Source organism: Oxyura jamaicensis, chromosome 2 (genome assembly GCF_011077185.1).
Source record: "Oxyura jamaicensis isolate SHBP4307 breed ruddy duck chromosome 2, BPBGC_Ojam_1.0, whole genome shotgun sequence".
Lineage (NCBI taxonomy): Eukaryota > Metazoa > Chordata > Aves > Anseriformes > Anatidae > Oxyura > Oxyura jamaicensis.
In genome coordinates this window covers 145,288,464-145,314,258 of record NC_048894.1, presented here as the reverse complement: position 1 = coordinate 145,314,258, position 25,795 = coordinate 145,288,464, and the positions used below count along the sequence as shown (strand labels likewise).

The window sequence follows — 25,795 nt, the reverse complement described above, 5'->3', positions numbered from 1 at the left end:
TTGTCTGCAGGTTTAGCATAAGCAGCTGAATTACTGTAGGTGAGGTCGCTGTCCTCATGTATGGGGACTACCAGGGAAGGACTGCCGCACAGACAAACAACTCGATGACACTGCCTGGCATCATCGCAGGAGGAACCAGGCTAATAATAGAAAAAAACATTATGTTGGAGGACTTTGAAGACTAACTAAAACCTTGTGTTTTACTGAGATAAATCAAGGCACCACCTGTAAAAGTAAAATCTTTAATAATTTTTAGTACTATGTAGAATGGCCTATAGGACTATATAGACTGAATGCTTTTTGGACTATACAGAATGAATACTTGGATATATCCAACAGCTGCAGGTGTTAGATCAACCATATAAACAATATAAAAAAAAAACTATGTTAACTTTGAAGGAGGAAATCTATGACCGCTTAAGTCAAGGATTTAGGGGATGGTTCAATGGCACTTGTAAATCGCCCACCAAAGTCAGTATTTCCAAGAAAAGAGTTTCCAAAGAGAAATCTGAAATTAAGGAAGAAGCCAGTATTTCACATATATGGCAAATTTTCACTCATGAAATAAGAAATGTCAACTGATTATAAGGAATTGAGTATATAAAGTAAATTCAACAACTCATTAAAATTTACAGAAATTTTAGATTAGAAAGGAACACTTCAATAAAAGTAAAAGAAATAAATACATTGTTAGATAACTGATCTAATTCCACAATTTAAAAAACTTGCAGCTGTGTCATACGTCTTGATGTTTAAAACTAAATGCAGTGATCTTGTTCAGGGCAATTTTGCTTCAGAAAGGTATGCAGTCCTTGCAGAGAAGAGGGAAAGTTAAGCACATGTTTTAAAGAGTTCTCCTCAGAGACAGGGAGATAGCATGTGTCAATATTTACTGTTCTCATTAAGTCACTACAAAATGTTTGTTTTCATCTCTGAAAGTAATTTGCACAGTGGAGTTTTGCTGATAAAGGATTGATGCTTGAAAGGTGGCAAGCACCTGCTTCTGTGCTGAGCAGAACATATGCATGCCTTGGGCTCACCAGGTCTAGCCAAGAGCAATTAGCTCAATTAAACTTTTTAAAACTGAAAGGCATTGTAACTGAGGTGTGAGGAGGAAGGACACAGATCATGTCTGGGACATCCTAACACGTTTTCTATCATTATAAAATCTTAGCACTAATAAGATGTTTCAAGCAAGGTATCTGCTAGCCAGTGACCTGCCAGAGAGATTTTGCCACCCCTCAGTCATTCAGGAAAGCAAAGTCCATGTCATTTTCAACACCCATCACATGTGCTCCTCTGCTGGTCTAGGGCTGGGAAGCTGTATCTGGAGCCGCTGTTGACTCACGCAGCAGGTGGGGAGCAGTGGGCAGCGATGCGAAGCACCCCTCGCTGAATCGTGCTGCAGTTGCTGCCTGGGGAAGGTGCTGGGCAGATGTCAGATCCAGCACGTCAGAGAGGAAATAACACAAAGCACATGCGCTCAAGAGCAAGAAGCAGCTTGGAAAATAGCAACAGCGAAAGAGACAGAATGTGACTTGGCACGGGAGGACGAGCGCCGCTGCTCCGCCACGCACCTCTCACAGGCACACACTGCGCTGCATGCCCTGCAGGACAAGCACTCTGTATCTGCACACCACAAAATGCTGAAAAGGATTTCAAAACTTTTGGCGGCTGCCACAGAGGAAATGCAAATACTCATCTTGAGAAGATGCTGAGAATGGATAAGTTACTCTTACTGGTATTAAGCAGATTTTTTAAATGGAAAGTATTTATCCCTTGAGTTTCCAGACCTTAAACTTTTCTGCAAGATGTGCAGATGTTTCTTCATCCCCCAGCTTCTGTACCTAGAGAGTCCTGGAGGGAGGACGAGGGGACTTATCTATGTCAGTGGTTCCCTGCTGCTGGGGCTGTAGGTGCAGGGTAAGTGCTGCAGGAGATGCCATAGCTGACTAGCATGAGCCAGAAATGATGCCAGAAAGAGCCCTGCGCATACCCTCGTTCCTCCTTGGATATCTCTGTATCTCTATTTTCCAGACTGAGCAAAGGCTGTGACTACATGTGGCTGCTCATGCTGTCCTCTGCCTGCTCCCAGCCCACCCTCGCTTTGGCCTGATCTACCCCAGTGCTGGCAGACAGCTTTCTTCATCTCTTGCTGCATGTGAATTTTGACCACAGTAGTTAATCTGTCCCACTCTTTCCATAGGAAGAAAAACTAGGAAAGATCCAGTCTCCTTGGAGGAAAATCTCACCTGTTAATTCTACAAAGCTCTGTGTACCTCACTGTACTAGAAATGGGCTTTCACACAGCTGAGAAATGTGTTCTGTGCCCCTTGTGTCCTTGCTGTTCTCGAACGCACATAGCCCTGTTTATAATTCCTCCCACAGTCATCATTCCTATATTCTGGCAAAGACCATTCAGTGTTCACAATGCAGAATAATAACTACTGGCAATTACCCTGCCAGTGCGAGCCATGAAGAAATGTACAGTGTGCAATATGCTGCTACCTATAATGGTTTTATTCCACAGTACCTGGGGGTACCAGCCCCTAGGAAGGGACATCTGGCTCCTATTTGTGAAATCAGCGGTTTGTGGATTGTGATTTGTAGGCGCCATGGAATTCTTGAAGGAAGCAATTCAGAACTTAAGCACATTTCATCATTTTCACTTATGGCAGGGGAAATATGTATAGTTATACATGCCCGAAGAGATCAGGAGGATTATTTTTAGACTGAAACCTTTGATGTTTTTACAGCATTTACACAATTCCTCTTAAACCAATGTTTTCCTTTTTAAAATTAGCATCAGTGTTTGTTTCCTGTGTGAAACCTGGGTTGTGTCTGACCAATTAAAGTGAAGACAAATGTGACAGGAAGCTGTTTTGAATACAGTACCTCAGCTGCAAAATATAACTTTTCTGAGTAATTGAAATGAAAGTCAGTATCAGTAAAAATAAATTGCACAATTCGGTTGTGGCTGGAAAATTACTACTGAGACTGGCAACTTGATACAACTATTTCTATTACTTTCTATTGCATTAGGTAAGGCAATAAATACCTAATAAGAATAGTAGAGCAAGGTTTATTTTATTCCACATTGTGCATATCAAAAAATACTGCTAGCAAAAGATTGCCTTTAGGGCAGGAAAATGTTTCATTCTCCATGCCTGTTCGGTCGAGAGCCTTTCTGCTGGTTCTGCCAACAAGGATGCCAATTAGTGTCAAGTAACATTTTGGTACTGCTGATGCAATGCACAACAAAGGGAACATAGTATGGGGAAATGGACTTGCTGTACTAAGAGATCAAAAATACCACTTTTATTCTGGTAATTGGACCTAGAGTTCAGCGAGAGAGAGAACAAGAGAACACTACTGCCATTTTAGTGTTTACATCCCCAGTTTGGTACTGGGAAGTCTCATTTCAAGATCGCCTATTAGAGGAAGGTGACATTGTATAAACCTTCAAAACGCACAGATCGTAGCCAGATGCTCAGGTGAATCCCTCACCAGCTGTGTTAATTCAGCTTGCTCTGTCACCAGTATTCCTAATGCCACCTAGACAAATTGCTTCTGTGAAATCCAGAGGAGAATGAAATCTGTTTAGAAGCATGCACGAAGCATGTTCACTGGCAGAGATAAATGTCAGGGACATTATTCAGTTTTATTGTACTTGCAGCTTCCCCGGCGGGTCCCACTGATCTGCCTCTGCCCATGTAAGTGAGGAAGATGATGGTACCTTGGAGAGAAGGCCACTTCACTCAGCAGTCAGTTCCCAGAATCCCTTCTTGTGGTCACTTCATGAGTTTCAGACCTAACAGAGTGCTTTGCATGCCATGCTGACATCCAAAGAGGATGGGCAGGGGATAAAACTGGCCAGAGCAATCCCAAATGGCAAGCAGGGCGAGCATTGCTCAGAACACCCCCCAGAAGCCCTGCTTGACAGGGACAAAACGACTTCCCTGACATTGGCACTGCTGATCATTTGCCATAGTTAACGAGAACAACGTTTAATGATTAAACCTGACTTTCTTAGCTTTGCAAAAAAATTAAATAGAAAAGTAAATCCAGCTTCACACCATGTTTTAAGTCGTGACTTTACTTCCTCTGCAAAAATGCCAACATCAGCATAAACCTGTCTTCTTTTTTTTATTTATTTTTTCTTTTTTTTTTATTATTTTTTCTTTTTTTTTTTTTCTAAAGGGAAGTTTACTGTGTGTATAGCACACAGAAGATGCTCAGGTAAAAATAGGAATTATATCACTGCTGCTATAAAGAGGAGGAGTGGAATATCTTCCCTTCGTCAAGCCCCAAGCAGTTGGCACCCTATAAATCATAGGAAGCACAGGGGTAATTATAGAACTGGAAGCTGATTACTGTAAACATTCAGAAGTAGCTCCTAGTAAGTGGAAACTAAACATACAGCGAGCATGATCACAACCATGAAGGAACCATGCAGGTCACTATGCCCCCATTTTTTCTCTATTCCTTAAGACTGGGTTATCTCACAAAGCAACAAGCAAGAGAGTCAATCTAGCACCTTGTAGATTAACAGCCTGTTAATACTGTGAATTTGGTTCCCTGTCAGAATTAGTGTTGACTTGACAACACTCTGATCACAAGGATCTGATTACTTTCCTGCTTGCATTAAGCAACACTTCTAGCAGCTTCTGCCAGTAGGTTCTGCCACCTTCAAGCACCCCGTTTGTCACTCTCACGGGTGCTGCTGGTGCCTTTGTGGTGGAAAATGCCCAGTCAAAGAAGTTCAGCCTGCACTGAGAGTACATGATGTCAACACACGAAATGGGTTTTAATGCCAGGGGTGTTCCTTTTGTCACTCTTGGGGCCACAGAGAGGAAAAAAAAAATGTATCCTCCACCTTTAATACAGGGACCTTCTTAGCGAAGGTGCAGCCACAGTGAGCTGGACCATGACAAAGTGTCAGATCCCTGCCTCAGAGGAGTCAGACCTCCAGGAGCAACACCACAACACTTGAGCTGAAAGCGATATCCTCTTTCTTACCCAAAGATACCAGAGTGATTATGCAACATGACCATGAGGGAAGCTTGTTTTCTGACATCAGAGTGTACTCTGCTCCTGTCGTAGATACACAGAACGTGCAATTTTTACTCTATGTATGTAGCTTATTTGTGCTTCTAATCCCTATCTGATCCTTACAAAGCTATTTACCTCAATTATAATTACTGCTGATAATAAGTTCTACAAGTTAATTACCCCAAACATAAGAACGTTGTTTTTCATCCATATCCTTACATAGTCTTTATACAATCCCAAATTCATGTTTTCCCCTCTATGTGAGGCAGAATTTTCAGAACTCAGACATCTTTTGAAAAAGCCATCCTTTTGTTAAACAACTCCTACCTGAAATTATCAGAACTTGGACATACAATGCCTAGAAAAACAACATAACTTTACCTGAAGAAGGCACCACAAAAAGCATAGCTTTTGCCACCTGGCAGTAAGTGTCTCACCGTGCTGTATAATGCCATGCTCCAAAAGTCTGCGGCCAAGCTGCTCGGCTTCGGTCCTTGTCGTGGCCTCTCCTTCCTGGATGAGCCAGTCAATGAACTCCGATGCCACAAAGGTCCGCTCGTACTTGACTCCTTCCTCTTCCCTGGCTTGCAGAAGAGTATTTTCAGAACTCATCAACCTGGTAGGGAAGGGAAAAAACACAACAGGGAAAATGATGCTTCAAAATAAAAAAAAACCTGCAGACCTATTCTGGCAAACCTCACTGATACCAAGCAAATAGATGTGAACCTAACTTAGTAAATTTTCCCTCAAGCTATCAGTCTAACTTAGTATGGGAATTACAGCAGCTCAGATGAGAAACTTAGACTTTATATACCTGTATGAAGTTAAAGCTTTCTCCTTTTCCCTAGAAGAAAACAAGGTTTTTCAGCTTTGCGTTTCTTGTATTTAGTTCTTTAGCTTCCCTAAAAGTTAACGTATAATTGACCTCAAAATAAAATCTGCCTAAAAGCACGAGGTTGTAGTTAGTGTGTTCAAAAATTCCTAATTAATTTTTACAGTCAGCAGCCCTATGCCCCCAAGTCATTTAGATGGTTTTGAAAATTCTCCCTGTAAGCTTTAAAACAGCTGCAGAAAAATTCATGAAGAAGGAAAGTAGGCAGTTCTGTGGTCTAGATGGTGGGTAAATATTTGGCTCCCACCACTCCGCGATGCAGCTGCAGCCAGTGAAATTGTACACCTGAACACATTTTGACATTGGAGATAATCTCTATCTCAGTTTGCCCTGACACAAGAGTTAAGAACATTAGGAGGTGTCTCCAAATCTCCATGCAATTGGCACATATGTAACTTAAAAACACTAGGAAAATTCTTCTCCATTCAAGGAACCTAAACAAATGAAGCAATATAAAAGCAAAAGACAAAAAAAAAAAAAAAAAGCCTCAGTATTTTGTTAATGCAAAAATGAGTTTGACATTTTGGAGGAGAAGAAATGAGAATCAGTCTCTTTTAATACAGAACCACAGTTTTTTGTTAGGACACTGAGAAACACAGCCTCTTTATTCATTAATTTAATTATTAATCATAATTATTTTGTTTACTATAGGCTAAAGGTAAGATTTGCAGTATAACAGTTGAAGAATGGCTTGTTTGAGTTTTTTCCATGAGAGATTGTAAGTCTCCTCCCCTCACCAACTATTTGGAAACTGAAGGCACAACTGGACCACAACATGAAAATTCCAAAAGCTCTTAATCTTTGCCCTTCTTATCAGAAAACTGAATTTCAAATAAACCCATACATGGGTGATCTCTTTCTTAAACTGCCAGTATGTCCAGAACTGATGGAAATTGTGGGAAGTGCAATAAATATATAACATCACCTCCTTTGGGGGCTTCTGAATTCTGAAGTCAGGCATCAGAAATAGAGAACACAGAAGTTTCATTTGAAATTACAGTGAAGAGGTTTGACAGGACCTGCCCCTTGTTATTTCACCTGAAGGATTTATTCCAGTGACTTTAATGAGAGCTAACCAGAAGCCAGGGCTGACTGGATCTGACCCCAGGCAGCAGATCATCAAACCAGTCAAAGGCTGCTCTGCCACGGCTGTAGCTGAGTGGCGGATATAATGAACTGCTCCTGCCGATGTTGGTGTGCCGTTACCAACACCTCTGAGCTGAGTAAGGATGAAGAAAGTCGAAATCAGCTGAACTCAGGGATGGGGCCAAAAGCAAGAACGTGTATCATGGGCAACAAGATACCGACTCCAGAACTCTTGCAAAGGTTTTATTCTTTTTCATATTTTGATTTGCCTATGTGTGCATGCAAGGCTTAGCTCTCTGTCCCACATTAACCACATCTGATTTGGAGAGAGCTTCCAAGAGACCATCTTTATATGTCTCTCGTTCACCAAGCTTTTTTCCTCCTGAGAAATAAAAAGCAAACCCAAAACTCGTGTCTTTTACACCATCTGCTGCATGGTTACCCAGAACTGGTTACCCAGACTCTGCGGGCACCAAACAAAAAATCCTGAGGATTGTGTTAATTGTTCTTTGATGAGCTTATAATTAGTTGACCAGCTCATTGAAGCACCAGAAAGAGAGGTCCTTGAAAAAGTGATGCTAATCATTAGATTTCTCAGCCACAAAAGAAATCTGGAAAAATATCAAGTGGAAAAACACTCAGCTTGACATTTCACACCCTTCTGCATGTGCCCAGAATAGCACTGCAAAGGATTTGGACTTGTGAACAAACAGACACGGCAAATTGACAGTTTTACAAACCCAGAAACAGCAATCCATTGCTAACTGAAGTAAATCACTGCAACGCCGCTGCTGTCAACAAAAGTGTACCAATATCCATCAGCCAAAACCTGGCCTGTCATTAGCCAAAATTGAAAACTGCCTCTCTCTCTTCCATTTTCTGTGTGTTTCAAAAAACATGAGCCCATTAATGTCAAAACCTATTACTTGTTACAACTTGTGTTATCCTACATGAAAGGAATGTATTTAGCCAAACACAAAACATTTCAGAAGATTTTTTTTACTTTGTTTTATCTAAATAACTGCACCAAAGGATAAATTTAAATTAACCACTGCTGAGGTAAAATGAAAGTGATTCAGAGAACACAGTCTCAAAATTATCTGAATGATTTCCTGAAATTAACACCATAAAAATCACACTTTTCACTGTGAAATCTAATTGAAAGTTGAAGTTGAAGTCAATGTCATGAGATGACTCGTAGCTCCTAAAATTGACTGCACCAGAAACACAACAATCCTGTACGCCTGACCTAAGCCTATGAGAACTGCAAACATAATAAAAATATGGTGCCTGCACAACTTGAATTTAAAAAAAACAAACCCAACTATGAAAGGTCTGTGTTGGATTTATGTAAGACTTGCGGGGAGGGTTTTGTTGAACAGGAAACATGCTTATCTCATCCAATCTCTTTGGTCAGTCCTGCAGAGCATGAAAACTGATACCATCCTTGGGTCTAGCGAACTGTTCCAGAATTTTCAGGAAGACTTTAAAGAGGTAGGTGATCCATTAGGTTTCATCTCTAGTTATAAACATGAAACTCAAAGCACGTTCACAGAAAGGGTTACCAAAGTTTGCATTGATGTGCAGGGAATCTGAGCTGATCAATGATTTTCAGTGCAAATGAAGGGAGGATATGGTCAGAGACTGATTTTAAATCTTCTAATCGGGCACGTACAACCACCAAAGACAGTCACAATAGGTGAGGGAGGTAGTGCCATGGAGAGGAGAGTACAGGGTACAAGGAGCTCTGTGGTCACACAGAAGGGGGACAGTGGAAGGTTGCTCCTCAGCTTGGAGACAGCCCTGGTGGCCCTTGTTCCAGAGAGAGCACAGGGCATCTACCCCTCACTGCTGTCTGAATGCTGGGAACCTGCCTAATGCATCCCCTCCTCTGTCCATGCAGCAGGCTGCTGATCCTCCTAAATCATTTTGCTCATTTTACCAATTGAGGGTAAAAATTTGCATGAAAGATGTTGGATAATGTCTGCAGTGTTTGGCAAGCACAAACTACTCTGGCTTCTGAATGTAACAGTACTCCAGCCCCGATGTGATGGGTGGGGAAGAGCAGGAAATAGTATTACAATGCATATCTTAAATGAGCAAAGCCTAGTGAAGACCAGCAACACCTAAAAAACTTCAGACACATTTTAAAATATCAAGGGTTCACATAAATTTCCTTTGGCATAGTCACATTTCTCTTGAAATTAGGGCTACAGGCATTCTGATAAACAAGTTGCGTATACTAGCAACTGATTTCACATCTGTGCATGAAGACTGTCTCCAATTGTTGCCTTTTAATTACTAGTTTAATTATGCTGAATTAATATTTTCTTTCTCAACACTATAAGCAAAGATATATATTACCCATGTGCACAGTTCACTGCAGAGCTCTTTGTGCACTAGTCTGACTTTCAGTATTAGATTTTGACTTTAAAATGCATCTAATGAAACTGCGAAGGTGTTGCCAATAGGGATGTAATGAAATCAGAGTGCTCTGCAGACTGGCTTTGCTACTGAAAACAAGTAAACCCAAACAGCCCAGGTATGCAGTCTTATCTCCCGTGAATACAAAATATTTCCAATGATCCACGGAGAATTTTTACTAGCGTTGACTGTCACAGACCGGTTTTGAAATGCTGTGTATTTTTAAGCTACACTATATTTAGCACTTGGGGCTGGTTCTAAAAGTTTCTGAACCCTTTACGTTGCCTAGGAGCAACCACCTCATGAGGATGAGTTATATTTAGATATAGGTGCTGGTCTGGGTATTAAATCCTTTCCCTTTATAAACACCATTCTGCCGGTGTAGTATAGGGCGAACTGGACACTAAAGCTTGGTTTGGGGATGGTTCTCCATGCAGAGAAATGGGGGTGGGAGCAGAAACGCTGGCAGACAGAGTTTTCCTACCATGGCTCATTTTGTGCAGGGGACTGTTATCAGCCTCACCAAGAAAAAAAATGGTTTTGCTCACAGAAGCTAAAAACTGAAAACAAGGTTGCAGCCTAGACACACCAATCAACCTCCCATAGCATAGGCTATGCCTGAGGGCAGTGTGTGTTAGAGACTAAAGGAGCAAATGCTGTGCTTCATAAAGCACAGGGGATTTTGGAAATGGGCAATCCAACCATCTTTCCCAGCGCACCCAATGAAGAATTTTTCCCAGTGGCGTATTTTGTGTTTTACCCAATTTATTTTTACTTTAATTAGTCACAGTCACAGAAATGACTCTGAGCAACCTGATTTAGTGGGAGGTGTCCCTGCCCATGGCAGGGGGGTGGAACTGGATGATCTTTAAGGTCCCTTCCAACCCAAACCATGCTGTGATTCTGTGATTCTAAATTTTACATGGCAGGTGCAACAAAAAGGAGTGGCATTTACAGTTGTTTTTTTTTTTATATATTTCATATTAACTGTTATTTCACCACACTGCCCTTCATAGCCTTCTAACCCTGAAAACAGCATTTATCATCAGCTTTTTAACCTGGCATTGTCCTGACACCTGGTACAGAGTTCAACTGAAGATACCAAAACCCTGGTTTGGGGAAAGCTGCAGAGCTGGCGAGTTGTTCCGAAGGCGCTTCCAACAACACACCCAGTCCCCTGGCAGCAATGAACAGAGCAGTTGGCAGCCTTCCCTTGTTTTGCTGATCTTTTGCATCTGCCCTCTTGTGCAGGGGAAGCAGGAGGGATAGGCAATGGCGCGGCATTTCGGGAAAACTCTGGGACACACTAGCAATAAGGGGCTGTTCAACAGGGGGTCATGGCTGTGTTTTCAGCCTTTAGCTTAACACCTTCCTCTGTGCAGTTGCTAATTTATTGCAGGAGGGAAACCAAACGACTCCAGCCAGAGGACTCAGTGTCTCACTAAGAGAGTGTGGGCAGGATTCAGCCCAGAGCAGTACTTGAAGCTTTTTGGTAAGTAACACACCACAACTTTTGCATTACTTTGTAGCACAAGCCAACATGCATTTTATTCACTCTGCTTGAAAGTGCCACCTTACAATCCCTACATCCTGAATAAAAATGTCATTAATTATAGATTGGGAAGCATGGTTAAGCTGCCTAGTTATTTGACGGAAGTAATCCAGTGGGATATTCAGTATCTCAGCACAATCATTAATTTCAAATCTTAATTAGATGTTCTTGGCTGAGGTTTATTTTTGCAACTGCTTTTAGTGTAAACTCTCTGATGCAGAAGCTTTGCAGACTGGAACAGCAAAGATTAATTTCACTCATTATTTAAAATCATAACTCCTGGTGAAACTGTAGAGATGGAGTTGCAGAAATATGTAGCCACTTGTTCAGTACATTTTTATGTACTGAAGTTTTGGGTCTTGTGATTACAATTTTAGATGACCAATCATCTGTTTGTGACTCTTTTGTATAAAACAGAGTGAAAGGACTAAAATTTACATTGGGTTATCACACAGGATGTGTTTACAAACCACAGACAACATAACATAACAAATGCAATTTCATTTTAAACAAAACCATAGAAGCGTGGAAACATAGAATCATTTAGGTTGGAAACGACCTCTAAGATCACCTGGTCCAACCTTTAAACCTAGCACTGCCTAGTCCATCATTAAACCATGTCACTGACCACTACATCTACACATTTTTTGAAGACCTCAAGGGATGGTGACTCAACAATTTCCCTGGGCAGCCTGTTCCGATACTCCACAACCATTTCAGTGAAAAAAAGTTTCCTAATACCCAACCTAAACCTCCCCTGGTGCAACTTAAGGCCATTTCCTCGTCTTATCACTTAGTGCTTTGGAGAAGAGACTGATCCCCACCTTCCTATGGCCTCCCTAAAGGTCACTGTAGAGTGCAATAACGCCTCCCCTGAACCTCTCTTTCTGTCTTTCTAAACAACCCCAGCTCCACTAGCTGTTCCTCTTAAGACTTGTTTTCTAGAACCTTCACCATCTTCATTGCCCTTCTCCGGATATGCTGCAGCACCTCGATGTCCTTCTTGTAGTGAGGGGACCGAAACTGAACACAGTACTCGAGGTGCAGCCTCACCAGAGCAGAGTACAGAGGGACAATCACCTCCTTGGACCTGCTGGCCAAACTATTTCCGATATAAGCCAGGATGCTGCTGGCCTTCTTAGCCACCTGAGCAAACTGTTAACTCATATTCACCCAGTTCTTGACCAATACCCCCAGGTCCCTTTCTACTGGGCAGCTTTCCATCCTGTATTGCTGCCTGGGGTTGTACCCCAAGTTCAGGACTGGCACTTACCCTTGTTGAACCTCATACAGCCCAAAATGCTACACGTCAACATGGTAGAAAAGCGAAAGGGAAATGAGAAAGACAGAAGGGTTACACAATGAAGTCATGGGATTATGCAGGCCCATCACTGCTTGATTTGAAAGTCTGTGACTATTCAAAAATGGAACAAGTATCACTTGTCTCCTGTGGTACTGTTATTGACAGATGATGGATACTGAATGCAACGTACTTTTCATAGAGCCTTTGTCCCCTCATGAACACCTTCACCTCATTATCCAGCGGAAATGTCCCATCGTCTTTTCTGAAGCGGTAGAACAGTTTGACATCCTTGAATTCTTTATGCTCGTCACAAACTGAAATGTAAAATGAAAAAAAAAATCTTCATAGGGATGCTAAAGAGCTGAGAATCCATTTAGCAGGTATCACCGGTGAACTACAAAGCAAGCACGAGTGGAGCCTAGCCTCCCGTATTTCTTAGCACACAGCCACACACAGTTCTAATAAATGATGAAAGACTGAAGAAAACTTTCAGACAGGTAACAACATTTCTAGCTGAGAGGGACTGGTGTTCACCAGTTTCATGACTATTGCTATGAATAGCGAAAAAAGCATCCATCTGTTAGATACCTGGAAAACCTTTTGATGTAAACAGTTTGTTTAAAAAGATACCAGTGCAGAGCAGCCAGTGGTTTAAGGACTGGCAAACCTCTTAATGCTACTTGTATCAGTTAAACAATGCTGTAGGAAAGCTGTGTCTCCTTGCAGGAACAGTCAAAATCAAAGCCTTCTGCCCACTTAAAATTGTCTCAATCTCTTTGCCATGCCAGCTAGCAAATGGGAGGTACAACACGAACACACTGAGAAGAACTAAATAAGAATTTGTAAGAGACCAGCTGATGACAGGTTCCTGCAAATGCCAGAAGAGAGCTGCAGCAAGGGCATAAATTAATGGGAAGGCAATCCCAAGCAAGGGGCTGTAGCAGAGCTGTTGGCCCACCCGTGCGGGCTCACGTGCAGCAGGAGCTGGTACTGCTTGCACTTGATGCTGGTATTGAAAGAATGCTCTGGGCTCCCTGCAGAACCTGATTAAACCTACCTGACTTTGCCCTCTCTCACTTCACTAACGATTTCATTAACTTCAATCATAATGCATGAAAATTTTCAATAGACACCTGCTTTATGTGTAATATATACACACACACGTATATAATTTGTATGAAAGTTACAGTGTGCAATTGGATTCTGAGGTAGAAACCATTTAAAGGTTGTTAAAGTTTTAAACAAGCACTCAGAAATAAAATATCTATTGCTCAATTAAATTAAGTCACTCAGGCATCCATGCAACTCTTCACTGACATTTTCTCAATAGAGGATTAAGTAGTCAGATTTGAATACCCTATAATTACTTTATTCTTTAACTATCTACCGTGAGTCCCAGTTTCCATAACAACCCAGAATTTTAATTTAATACCCAAGCAGAAGCTGTAGAAGTGGCACACGTTCAGAATGTGCATTTCTTCCTTTAATTACGGTGTTGTGAATGCATTGCTGATAGCAGCAGTATCCCTGCACATAGTGACCCCTGCATAAAGTCAACTGTCATCTGTTAGCAGTTGCTCTGTTTCCTATTAAAAAAAGAAACAAATTGTGCATTTTGTGTTTTTGAAATAGGTAATGATACTTGAAATAAAGGACTTGAATCTTCTTTGTTTTTGTGCTTTCCAGCCTCTGTGCACTAAAAGGCAACTAAATGCTACCACTGATTTGGTAGCCTCCTTTTCATAAGCGTGAATTGTTATTCAAGACGCTAAATGGAACAGGTCTCAAACAGACAAGTTTAGGAGAAAATTAATCAGGGCACAGTCGGACATCTAACTTTCTTGCAGCTGTAGCAGCACAAATGTTTGTGCAGCTGGTGCGAGGAACAGAGCTGGAGAACAAATCCCTGCAAGACAGACAACCTTTTTTTTTTTATTTGCTGGCTGATTTTTCAGATGGGTTTTTCAGCTGGCAGGAGAGGACGAGGCTGTGCAGGGGGGAGCAGGGAGGGGAGGGCAGCAGGCAGAGCCTTGTGGTGGCAGCAGAGGGGGCAGGATCCAACTGAGGATGCCAGAGGGGGCAGGGAAGCAGCAGCACGGTCTGCAGGGACTTCCCTCCTGTGCCAACATGGGGAACACAACTCTAAACCCTGATTGCCTCTCCATGACCTGGGGAAACAGAGGGACTTGTGGAGCAGCACCCTTCAAGCCAAATACCCCATTCCTAGCAGGGAAAGGACCCTACCTGTCCTGTACCTAAGAGAAGAACAGGAGTGGGATTTCTCTTTGACTTACAACAGCCAATAAAATTTAGCTGAGAAGTGATACTGCACTTACCATGATGGATAATGCTGTGATCCAGTAACTTCTGGACAAGTTTAATTGCTGTCTCTCGGTCTGAGGCCTCCTTATGGTCAATCAGCCAGTCAATCAGCTCTTTGGCAACAAAGCAGTTGGGATACGTCTTGAGGTGGTGCCTCCGGTCCTTAATGACTTTCTCCTCGTGCAGTCGGAGCCTGCGGGTTGAAAATCACCCTATGAATTTCGTGCTCAAAGAACCTCTGCCACCAGCAAAATTGGGAAAAGAGCTGAGCCAGTGCACCCAAGCCTGGCTCACCCCAAGGGCTCTGCAGCTGTTGGACACAAGGGGAAAAGAGCCTTCCACCCATGCTGGCAATCCCCACAAACCAATTGGTACCATTTCAAACCCCGCCCTTGGGAAAACTGGCTTTCTGTCCGGTGGAAAAGACTAAAAAATGAAGAACAGCAGAGCATATGAAGCACATTAAAATGCTTCCTGTCTGTTAATTAAACTGTCAATAATTTGGAATTAATTTTCCCACGTTGCCGCTAATCTGTTCCATGTCACTCTTTCATTTTGCAGTACCACTGCCACAGACTTTTTTAAACCTCATGCATTTTTTCAGATGTAGTATTTTCATTGTTTGGGGTAACTGCATTTTGCCTCCAGCTACAAAAGTACAGCATTTATGATGTAAAATTCAGTCACAAAGCTGTTTCAACACAATGTTATCTAGCACAAAAAAGTTGCCTCCTAGTCTAAGTAAAGGGAAACCTATTTCTTACTCTGCAAGCTATTGGTAAATGCTATCTATCTGCAAAATTCCCTTGTTATAATGAAAGCAAGGAGGCTGGCTGATTTTGAGACACTTAGGTCAGAATGCAAAATCCTGGCTAGGTTAGTAAAGGTCTTTGGGTTCCTCATCTTTATTTTCAGTCACTTTTTTCCAAACAAATATAATGAGTAACATCTGTATCAATAAATGAATGGATAGAGGTTTTTTTTTTTGCTTTTTTTTTTTTTTAAGTTGTTTAGCTTTCTACTTTCTTGTTCATTTCTTTTTGATTTTCATTAATAAATTTATTCATCCAATTTTTGCAGTGCCAGGCATGTACACAGCAGTTAAGAAGAAAATGTTGAAGCCACAACTGTTGGGCTCCTACCACAAGCAGAAATATTGCTGTTCATTTCCAAGTGTCCAGGTCCTACCATGTAAATACTTTCACCAACTTCAGTGAAGTTCTGAGTGATGCTGTAATAACTGTAGGAGCAACAACTCTATTTTCTTTACAGCACAGAAGGGTGTTAACCTGGGTCACGGGAAGCACAGAGTAGGAGTCCCGCCATGAGACCAATTGGCCTCTCAACATGGTTCTAGTGTGAAACAATTATTTTTCTGACAGTGTTATTAGCGCAGTAGACAAACTTCTACCTAAAAATAGTAGCAAAGCAATGTTTTCGTTTTGCAGTGTTCAGCCTTGAACTACAGAGGAATGCCCAATCCGTGATATGAATTCTAAACCAGCTTTTGGAAGCATTAAAAAACAAATATTTTTTTATTAAAAACACTAATAAATCAGATTAGTACTCTGGAAAGAAATACTGGTAAATATCACAAGCATCATGAAAACCTCTGAGCTAAAATATCTTTGCTTAAAGCATATTTTCCAGATGTGCTCTAACAGCTGTTGCCATACTTAGAAAGAAAAGCCTACACAGCTCTAATTATAGAACGTGTAATTATCAGTATTTCTGACTGAGCTTTACTTTCAGAATACATTTCAGGTTTTGTTAATGTTCATCAAGTCTTATGCCGCACAATCATCTAGAAAAACAGAGATATGGAAAGAGCATATAATACATACGTAGACAGCTCAACCCACCTTTCAGTCAAGTCTTAATGAATGGTGTTCATCTGATACAAAAGGGAAACCTGGTTCTATGAAATCCTTTGCTGGGGTGTGCCAAGAGGGGTACGGTATTCTGTAAACAAGCCAGGAGCCAAGAGCACCAAAACTGAGTACTTGTGTCTTAAATTCTGGCTGAAGGCTTTCCTGCACTTGGTAGTCTCAACTGTTTTAAGTTCTTTGTCCTGTCAAAAGATACGGGGTCCTTCTACAGCCTTCTTTCTTACTCAGAGCATTATACGGTCTCTCTCAATACCCTTTTGCTTACATTCATGTAACTCATAGAAATTTCATTATCTTAACTGTCTCCACCCACTGGCAAAAGTGGATCAAAATTTGCTAAGAGGTTACAAAATCATCAAGTCAAACAGAACATTATCACATAAAGCTTCAAAAAAACTGAAAAAAATATTTACGTACAATTTCCAAATGAAAGTGGGAACTTACTCTGCAGCGTATAGCCATCGTGTACATACTGAATTACTTCCAGCTAATTTATTTGAAATAAAGAACAAAAAGGGAATTTGTTTTTTCTCCCTTTTGGTGTATGCTCTCCTTCCTGTCAGGCTCCCTCACCCCTATGAATCTGCTAAACATTAAATTTTATGGAGGAGAAGTAGCTCAATAAATTGAAATTGTGCCTAGCACACAGTACAAATGGAACCGCCTCAGATGAAGTTATTGAGCTTACATTGCAGTACATAGATCAAAAGTTTAGGCCAGAACTCAAAAAACGTGTCAGTGTTCAGTCATATTTATCAGGAGCCAAATCAAATGGGATAAAAAGGGGGAAAAATGTAACAGAATGCGATTATACACTGGAACCAAGGATCAAGTGAAGTGGTAAATTCTTTATCCCTTGGCATCTGGAAATGAGCTTTTCATCAAAAGCCCTCATAGGTTTCCTTGTAAGTAACGTTACTCACTTTTCATCTGCTAGTCCATGCTATGACTGGAAAAGATATCACTTGACACTAGGCACATTTCTCTTTCTACAAGATGTTTCTCACAAGAGCTGCTCAGGAAAATTAGCTCCCTTACCAAAGCTGAGCAGTCTGAGGGGAGAAGAAAAAGGGTGAACAGCAAGGGGCCATGGGGGAACCTTCATTCAACAACCCCTTGGACTGGACCTTATCTCCAGAAAACAATCTTGTGTACACCAGTACATCACCCATATGTAATTCCCTACGTTATTCAAGGTAACATGCTGGATTTTGCACTTGGGACCACGGTCTCTGCTACCTGTGGGATATGATGTGAGAACCAAAGCATTTGAGCCATTCCCTGTGAACTGGAACAGGCACATGCAACCCTTTAATATGTACACGTTGATATCTCTGGCTCGTATTTGTTCTTACAACAAACAGAGACAGTCTGCATTTGCATGCGTGCATGCCAGAACAGTTTTCCTGGGGCCTTGTCTAAACAGGAGTTGGTGCTAATGAATAATGTGCGGGGACTCTTGCTCCAAATAAAAGTGCCTTCCTCCTGTGGAGTGTGGAAAGGGCTAACCTGAAGCATTGTGCTCCTGTTTCACAGTAAATGTGCTCAGGGCTAGTCAGGAACGATGTTACATGGTGAAAAGCCATAAGGCATTTTCTTTACTGACTGTCAGAAAAAGTCATGAAAATGGAAAAATCACAATTTGTGCTTAAGAAACAAAGAATCAGGAACTCATTTGGGAAGAAACTGCTCTCACAGGTACAAGAAATTTGCGTTTTGTTTTCCATTAGGGAAAATAATGCTTTTTAAGGTCTGTTGCATCTTTCTCCAAACCTATGGGTAAGGATTTTGCACAGGCAGTGGCTGCACAAGAGTCTCACTTTGCTTTTAAAACCCACAGAAGGCCAACATGCTGGCTGAAGACAGCACTGATGTCACCGACTGGACCACAGATCAAATCTTTCACCCAGATACTTCCCTCTCTTCAGTCTAGTAGTTTGTGCTTGGCTAACATCTACCTTGCAGAACACTGTCCAGTCCCAGTTTCTACACATGAAAAGACAAAAAGCCTACCGCTCTTCTTGGTAATTTTCTGAATAATTCATCTGCCATTCCCTGGTACATCCTATACTGTCCCTATATTTACTGTAGCCAAGCTCAGTAAAAATGTGTAGGGAGTAGTTTGGATCCTGACACTTAATGGGCAGCATGGTATAAAGAGGAGGCTCAGGGGAGACCTTATTGCTCTCTACAGCTATGTGAAAGGAAGGTGTGGGGAGCTGGGGGTCGGCCTCTTCTCACAGGTACCTAGTGATAGGACTAGAGGGAATGGCCTCAAGTTGTGCCAGGGGAGGTTCAGGTTGGAAATGAGGAGACATTTCTTCTCAGAAAGAGCAGTCAGGCATTGGGACGGGTTGCCCAGGGAGGTGGTGGAGTCACCGTCCCTGGGGGTGTTCAAGGAAAGGTTGGACGTGGTGCTCAGGGACATGGTTCAGGGGGTGACATTGAGGGTAGGGGGATGGTTGGACCAGGTGATCTCGGAGGGCTTTTCCAACCTTAATGATTCTGTGATTCTATGATTCTATATGGCTTTGCCGTTGTGCTCTGCTCATTCCCTTCTTTTAACCAGTAAGAAGCAATGATACACACACATATGCACACATGTATGTAATCATACACACACATATATGTGTACATACATCATATATATATGTTTGCACATATATTTTTGTGTATATATGTCTCAAACATATCACAGAATGCATAATTATAGAACTACTTATCTTTTTTAATGGAAGAATACCAGTGAAGAGACCATTAAAAATGCCTATTCTTAGCAGAATTTACTAATTACTGAACAATGTACACTGATGCTCTAATTAGCCATGGCATGAGGCACGTCCTGCCGCAGCCGCGGCTGATGAGTCCCAGCACGCTCGCACAGTACAGCTGCACTACTCCCTGCTCCGGCGCAGGCAGTTGGCTGCAGCGACCGTGTCCGTACGGCCCAGCCCCAGCCCTGGCAGCCAGGATGCATTCCACTTCTGCAGCTTTACCACCTCCAGGCGAACTCTGTGCTGAGCCACACCAGATCCCTTCGAAATTAATAGTGATGCACAGAAGGGAAGAGCACTGAAGGTGGTTTCTGCCATCTTCAAGCTCATTCACAAGTTTCATACATCCGGAATTTCTGTCAGAGAAGATTTACCTATTTCCAAGCAAAGCAAGTCACAGCATCCTTTGTGACAGGAATAAGTGGATAGAAAAAAACATCTTGCCAAAGATGAGGATATTTGATGACAGTTAAGATCACGATGTTTCTGCACCCCTTCTCAGATGACATCAGAGGTGCTGCACCAGTAAGTCGAATGTCTCCTTTCTATGGGAAACAGAGCAATCTTCTATCCTCGCAGAGGTCACAACATTTGGCTTTTTTCCTAAAGGAGTTTTCTCCACGTTTGCATGACCTGTCTACAGCACGAGGTAGGTACTTACCAAAAGATGGCATTAGGAGCCAGATTCCCACTGGAAGTTAACACACAGGTCAGCTGCAGGCTCAGTTCATTACAGATTAAGTGAGCATATGGCAATGTTTGCGCACATAGGAAAATACAGCATGACATGAAATACTTAAGAATTGTAATTCCCTTCACATTAAACTTCTGCCTTTTCACTGCCGGCATTAAAATAAATAAATAAATAAATAAAGTAGGTCAGTGATGATATAAACTTTGTACACAGAGGCAATCATGAAGGTACTGTGCAAATGTGATGTTTGTTGCTGGGACAAGCATTTCCAGATGGGCTTGCCAAGTCTCAGCTGAAGTGTCAGCGGTTCACTGCTGCTTGTTCCTCTTTCTATTTATGCTTCAGCTCTGCAGTCACTGAGTTCTGTTACTTGATATTCACAGGAGCTAAACACCCTTTACAACACAGGGTCGTACTGGAAATAGGATGAAGATATTTCTGATTTGGTGTCTGTGGCAGAGAAGAAACGCTATCATCTGAAATAGTGCTCGAGAGGGTGTCTTCACATTATCTCTGGTTATCAGTTCTCATCACTGTGTCTAACTCTGTTTCTTTTTGCCCACAGCCATGCCGTCAATGTGAGGAGATGCCAGAGCACAGAGCCAGATGGAGAGATCTCAGTCTAACTGCCTCTTGGCGCATGGAGGAAAGCCCAAAGCTTCCAAAGAAATGACGATCCCGCAGTGCTTCTGTGACTTCCAATAAGATAGCGGGGATGCTTCTTTTATGAAGTCCTTGTTTATAAATTTGGAAGGTAATAAGGTCACTGAGCATGCCCAGGGACGTCCTCAATACTCACAATACCCTACTGACTTGGCCAGGGGTCAAAGTAAGCTCTGGGGAGCATGGCACAGGGTCTAGGATGAAATCAAAATGACATCTCTTGGAGAGACTCTTTCCACTCACAAGTTCAATCCAGTAATTTAGGCCCATAGCCTCCGTGGCAATTACTCTAGACTGTGTGTCTAGGAAATATGATCCATGTGTTTGTATTGATCTGTCACAAAAGTACAGACTGCTTACAAAACCAAAGTTGCATTCTTAAGAATTTGCACTCAAAGGTGCAATTATCTGAACTTGTATCTGGTCTTCATTTAAAACACCACATCATAATATTGTCGAGCTGTTTAAACAGTGAATGCAAATAGGATCTTTAGACAACATTTACGTCAAGTTCTGGAACATCTATGTAGGCATTTTTCTAGGGTTTGACTTTGTAAGGGAAAGGAATGTGTACAGTGGACTGCTGATGCCTTCCGCTCTTCTCTTCATGCTGTGACATACCCCTGCCTGACAGTAGTCCAACAGTATCACCAGATCTGAACAAAATTTCTTCTCCTCTCTTTAGAGAAGCACGGAGAGTCAGCATCTCACAAGGCTACAGTTCTAATGACACTATCCCCTCATGTCCACATGAAGCTGTAAAGCTGCTAATCTCCCTGCCTGCCAAGTCAGCCACTTCCATTTCACTTTTAATTAAAACGTGTATACAAACGTGACGAATACTTCTAACTGCCCACGCACTTTAACCTTGAGTGCTTCTTCCCCACTGGAAAGCACAAATCTGGGCTTTACAAAGAAGAGAACATGAACTGCAGGCAAGTTCTTATTTCACCTGCCCCAGTCATAAGGAAAGTGGAAGTCTGCCTGCTCCACCCCAGCTGGGGTGGAAGCGCTCAAAATTCAGGAGCCTACATATCTCCTCCTTCACAAGCAGGTCAAATACAATTGTGTTTCTCACGGAATCTCAGAATCACTTAGGTTGGAAAAGGCCTTAAGATCCTCAAGTCCAACCACCACCTAACACTACTAAGCCCATCACTAAACCATGTCCCTAATCCATGTGACAGTGCTATGTGGATCCCCAAAAGAGCCAGTCCACCGCAGTTTCAAAGTGCAGACCAGGAACCGCAGGACAGCTGTTGTTACAGACATCCCTTGACTGGATTAACACAGTAATCAGAAGCCCAACAACTCTCATGGACTTTTGACAAAAATCAGTCTCAATAAACTAAGTATTTCATAGACAGAACAGAGGAAGAAACAGTGTAGGACTCCTGGAAGGTCAGTTTTAAAAAAAAAATAAAACTAAAATCTGTCAGAGAATGTAGACTTGTTATCTTGGTAGCATGGCTAGGGGAAGCAAATGTTCCTCTGAAATGCTAACTAGGGCAAATATGGGTTAAACAGCCTAAGCCCTACAGCTACAGCTATTACTGCTGTCACTGCCACTTGGAAACCTGGAGAGACCGACAGGAGAATGAGGAACAGGATGCAGGACTGCAGGGCTGCGGCACTGGAGTCAGTAGGAGAGGCTGCAGCAGGGACACGAGGGCTCTGGGTGCCAGAAAGCACAGCTGGGCCATAACCTCTCTCTTGGAAGCACGTTGTGTCCTAAGGGCTAAGGAATCAAAAAAACAACAGGCTGATGTCCCTTAAGCACCAAGGCTGAGGTTTCTTTTACATTTACCACAGGGAAAAGCTGCGTGTGACTCCTGCACCGCGTGCAGGAGATTTCAGACCTGAGAAACAAACTAGGCCTTCCCACTGCCCATCTCCCACTGCCCTAGGGAACAGCAGGTCCGTAACACCCTCAGAGCACAGCAGCACTGAACAGGCCAGCACTGCAGCCAGAGGTACTGCTATCTGACGAGTTAACCCAAGAAATCCATGGGAGAACTGAAATTAGGCTTATCTCGGGTGCAGCTGTGGTACTTCTCCCACCCTGTCAGTGAGAGACAAATAGTTTTAGCAAGACGTTTTATTGCTTTGGGTACCCACGGTCCCAAAGTCCTTGCAGGCACGGCTGCTCTCAGCCTGAGCACCACAGACCTGCAGGAGCTCTCCTCCAGTGGCACAGCGATGGCTCCCCTAAATTTTGCCCTCCTCAGAGGGGCACCATCTGTTTGCACCCCTTCCAGCAGTTCCCAGCAGCCCCGCTGAAAGCAAGTAAAAGTTTTTCTGCCTTCATCATCAATAATGCTGCAGTGATATCTCAATTGCTTTTAGCAATTTTTCTTCCCTCTCTACACAAAACTCTAAATAGCAGCTGGCGAGGTATCCAATTACTGGGCTGTGTAATCACGAACGTCAGTAAGCATAAATAGCCAGTACCTGACAGGTAATAAAATGAGTAATAAAATACTTAGTGCTGTGTACCACTGATAGCAATCAGAATGTTATATTCGGGCTATGATTCAAGACTTTTTATTCACTTCCAAGAAATATGTAGGTTCATCTTAAAATGATTATAGCTGCACTACTCTTTCAGTATACACTGTGTTGTATTAAAAACTTCCCACTTTGTTTGTCTCTTCATGTTCTAAATGAATAGCCTCCTTTTCATGTTTGGTATAACAAGGCTTTATTTTTATTTTGAAGGAAGCTGTGAAAGCACTAACTGAAAAAATACTGAATAGAAGAGGCACTCTATACTGAAATGCTTTAAGTAAAAATAATCTTACCGTATTTTGCTACTGATTCATGCTTTTTTTACCTCATATGTCTGGAAATACTACAATATTGCAATATATAGGTGGCAGCCCTGACACAAGACATGATTTGAGTGATTTTTTTCCACTGTCACCCAGAAGTCTGTTGAAATCCAGTGGTTGACCACTAAATTATAAAATAAAGCTGCAACTGATGCAAATTTTTAAACACAGAAAGTAATGATTCATTTGACTGGAACACCCAGAAGTGATTAAAATGCAACTGGATGACCTTCACAATGCAAGAAATTAAGATGCAGGTACAGGTAAGACTATAAAATGCAAGGTCATGAACTAACAATAAAAAGTTCTGCTGAAAACTGTGAACCTAGAAGCTGAAAGCAAGACAGAATAAGAAACAGTTGAATATGTAGTGGATGAACTGCCACCGACTATAAGCTATCGATACTCTGGGGCCATGCAAAAACCAAAGGCGTTCATAGGTTGTAGTAACTGAGATGTTTCCAGGAATAATGGGAAGCTGTTTCTGTCATCATACGTGATACTGCAAGGCATCATCTAAGCATTGTGTATCATTTGTGCCATCCTCATTCAAGAATGATAAGTCCAAAGAGATACAGTGAAGCAGTGCTGTGCTGGTAGGAGAAATGATGACCCAGTCTTGGGAGCTGGAAAAAAAAAACAACACACTGGTCTGGGAGTCTAGCCTTACAAAACAAAAAGTAAGAGGAACATAACTGCGCCTATAATCTTCCAGGTGAGTTAAAAGCTGAGGGCAAGGAAAAATACTTAACTGATGTTGAGGGATGCTAAGGTTAAAATTAAACAAAGTTTTGGAGCAAAATTTTCAATTTGTTACTTGAAGCAAGATCTCACCTAACTTTTAGAGAAGTGTGATAAACATATTAAAGGCTTCTGTATTGTAGTACTCTGCAGAAGACCCTCCTGCATTTTATAATTACAGGACTTACCCTGATTTCTGTAAGCAACCCTGGGAACACTACAGGTAGAAAGAATATCAGAGGCTGGCTTTTGAATGCACTGTACCAGGATTCACTGACTTTTCAAAGCCCTATTGCAGCTGAAAAAATAAATAAATAAATAAAAATATTTCCTTGTTTAAATTAAGCAGAAGTGGCTATGCAGACAGAAACCATCTTAAAAGGGCTCACTAATTTTTTTATTAATTTCCAGGAGAGACAAAGGTATACACATCATAGAGGTCTGGCTTTCACATAAGAAAGGGCATGTGGTTTCACTTAATGGGCTGATAGATACAATTAGCCTTGTAGAGCATTAATTTCTAAGTGTGTAATCTGAAGTGTGTGTGCAGGAGGGTCTAAGAGTATTTGTGTATCAGGGAAGTATTTGTGAGGCAGCGGGGGAGGCAGGCTTTGTTGACACCAAGCCTTGTAAGGTAACTGCAAAGTCAAATGATAATAAGGAAGGCATCACGTAGTCTTAATTCCATTCTTGATGATGTGCAATGATGTGAATGCAGCATTATTCAATAGGCTAAGTAATCCATATGCATGAATGTAAAGCACAGGAAGTTCTGGCTGAATATGAGGGGGCACTTCTTCACTGGAAGGGTGGCAGAACACTGGGACAGGCTGCCCAGAGAGGTTGTGGAGTCTCCTTCTCTGGAGATATTCAAACCCCACCTGGATGCCATCCCTCACAACGTGCTCTAGGTGGTCCTGCTCGGTAGGGGGGTTGGACTGGATGATCTTCAGAGATCCCTGCCAACCTGGGCCATTCTGTGATTCTGTGAAATACATATTTTGAGGTATGTAATCACACATAACTCACAAAAATGTTCTTTATTGTTCTTGAAGAATAAACACTTTACGTTTGAGGGTTTTGCTTGGGAGCATATGACTTTCCCATAAATCTGTGACACCTGCCATTCTTCATCCGCTTGCCAAAGCACATGAGCTGTCAGTATGGCAAGAAATGTCCACACTTGTGAACATGCTTTCTTGGTTTGGGAGCACAGTACTACTTGTTTTTCATTTTTACTGTGCAAATATGCACCGGTCCTTATGTAGCTGACTGGGGGGACAGGTATTAAACTAGCCCGTCACTAGTTTATAGTCAACACCAAACTCATTGCATGCTTTCCAACAACATCTGAGGGAAATCCTACAAGCTTACTGATATACGTACAACACCCACTCATCCCACTGAGGCCCAAATCTTTTCTGGTTTGCAGAAACTTTCCAGCCCTCATCTAAGATCTTGAGAAGCTACCACAAACTGCCTGGCTGTACAGTCATTCTCACCCTGCTCTATTTAAGTCTGGAATTTGTCTAATTTTTATATAGTGGCATATGATTTATTTTTTAAAATCTT

The 25,795-nt window shown here is 41.9% G+C and overlaps 1 protein-coding gene and 1 long non-coding RNA gene across 2 annotated transcripts in view; both read right to left on the bottom strand.

Moving 5' to 3' along the window:
• DEPTOR (DEP domain containing MTOR interacting protein) overlaps positions 1–25,795 on the bottom strand; it is a 76,648-nt gene that overhangs the window by 33,753 nt on the left and 17,100 nt on the right. Inside the window, exons 3-5 of the mRNA XM_035318037.1 lie at positions 14,646–14,824; positions 12,500–12,623; positions 5,490–5,668 (exon numbers count right to left, since the gene is read on the bottom strand). Of these exons, the coding sequence (XP_035173928.1) occupies positions 5,490–5,668; positions 12,500–12,623; positions 14,646–14,824 (482 nt within the window). The remainder of the gene's footprint in view (positions 1–5,489; positions 5,669–12,499; positions 12,624–14,645; positions 14,825–25,795) is intronic.
• On the bottom strand, positions 19,228–25,307 carry LOC118162086. Its single transcript, XR_004748284.1, has 2 exons — positions 19,956–25,307; positions 19,228–19,839 (listed from the first exon to the last, which is right to left on the bottom strand). It is a non-coding gene; the product is annotated as an uncharacterized LOC118162086 (long non-coding RNA).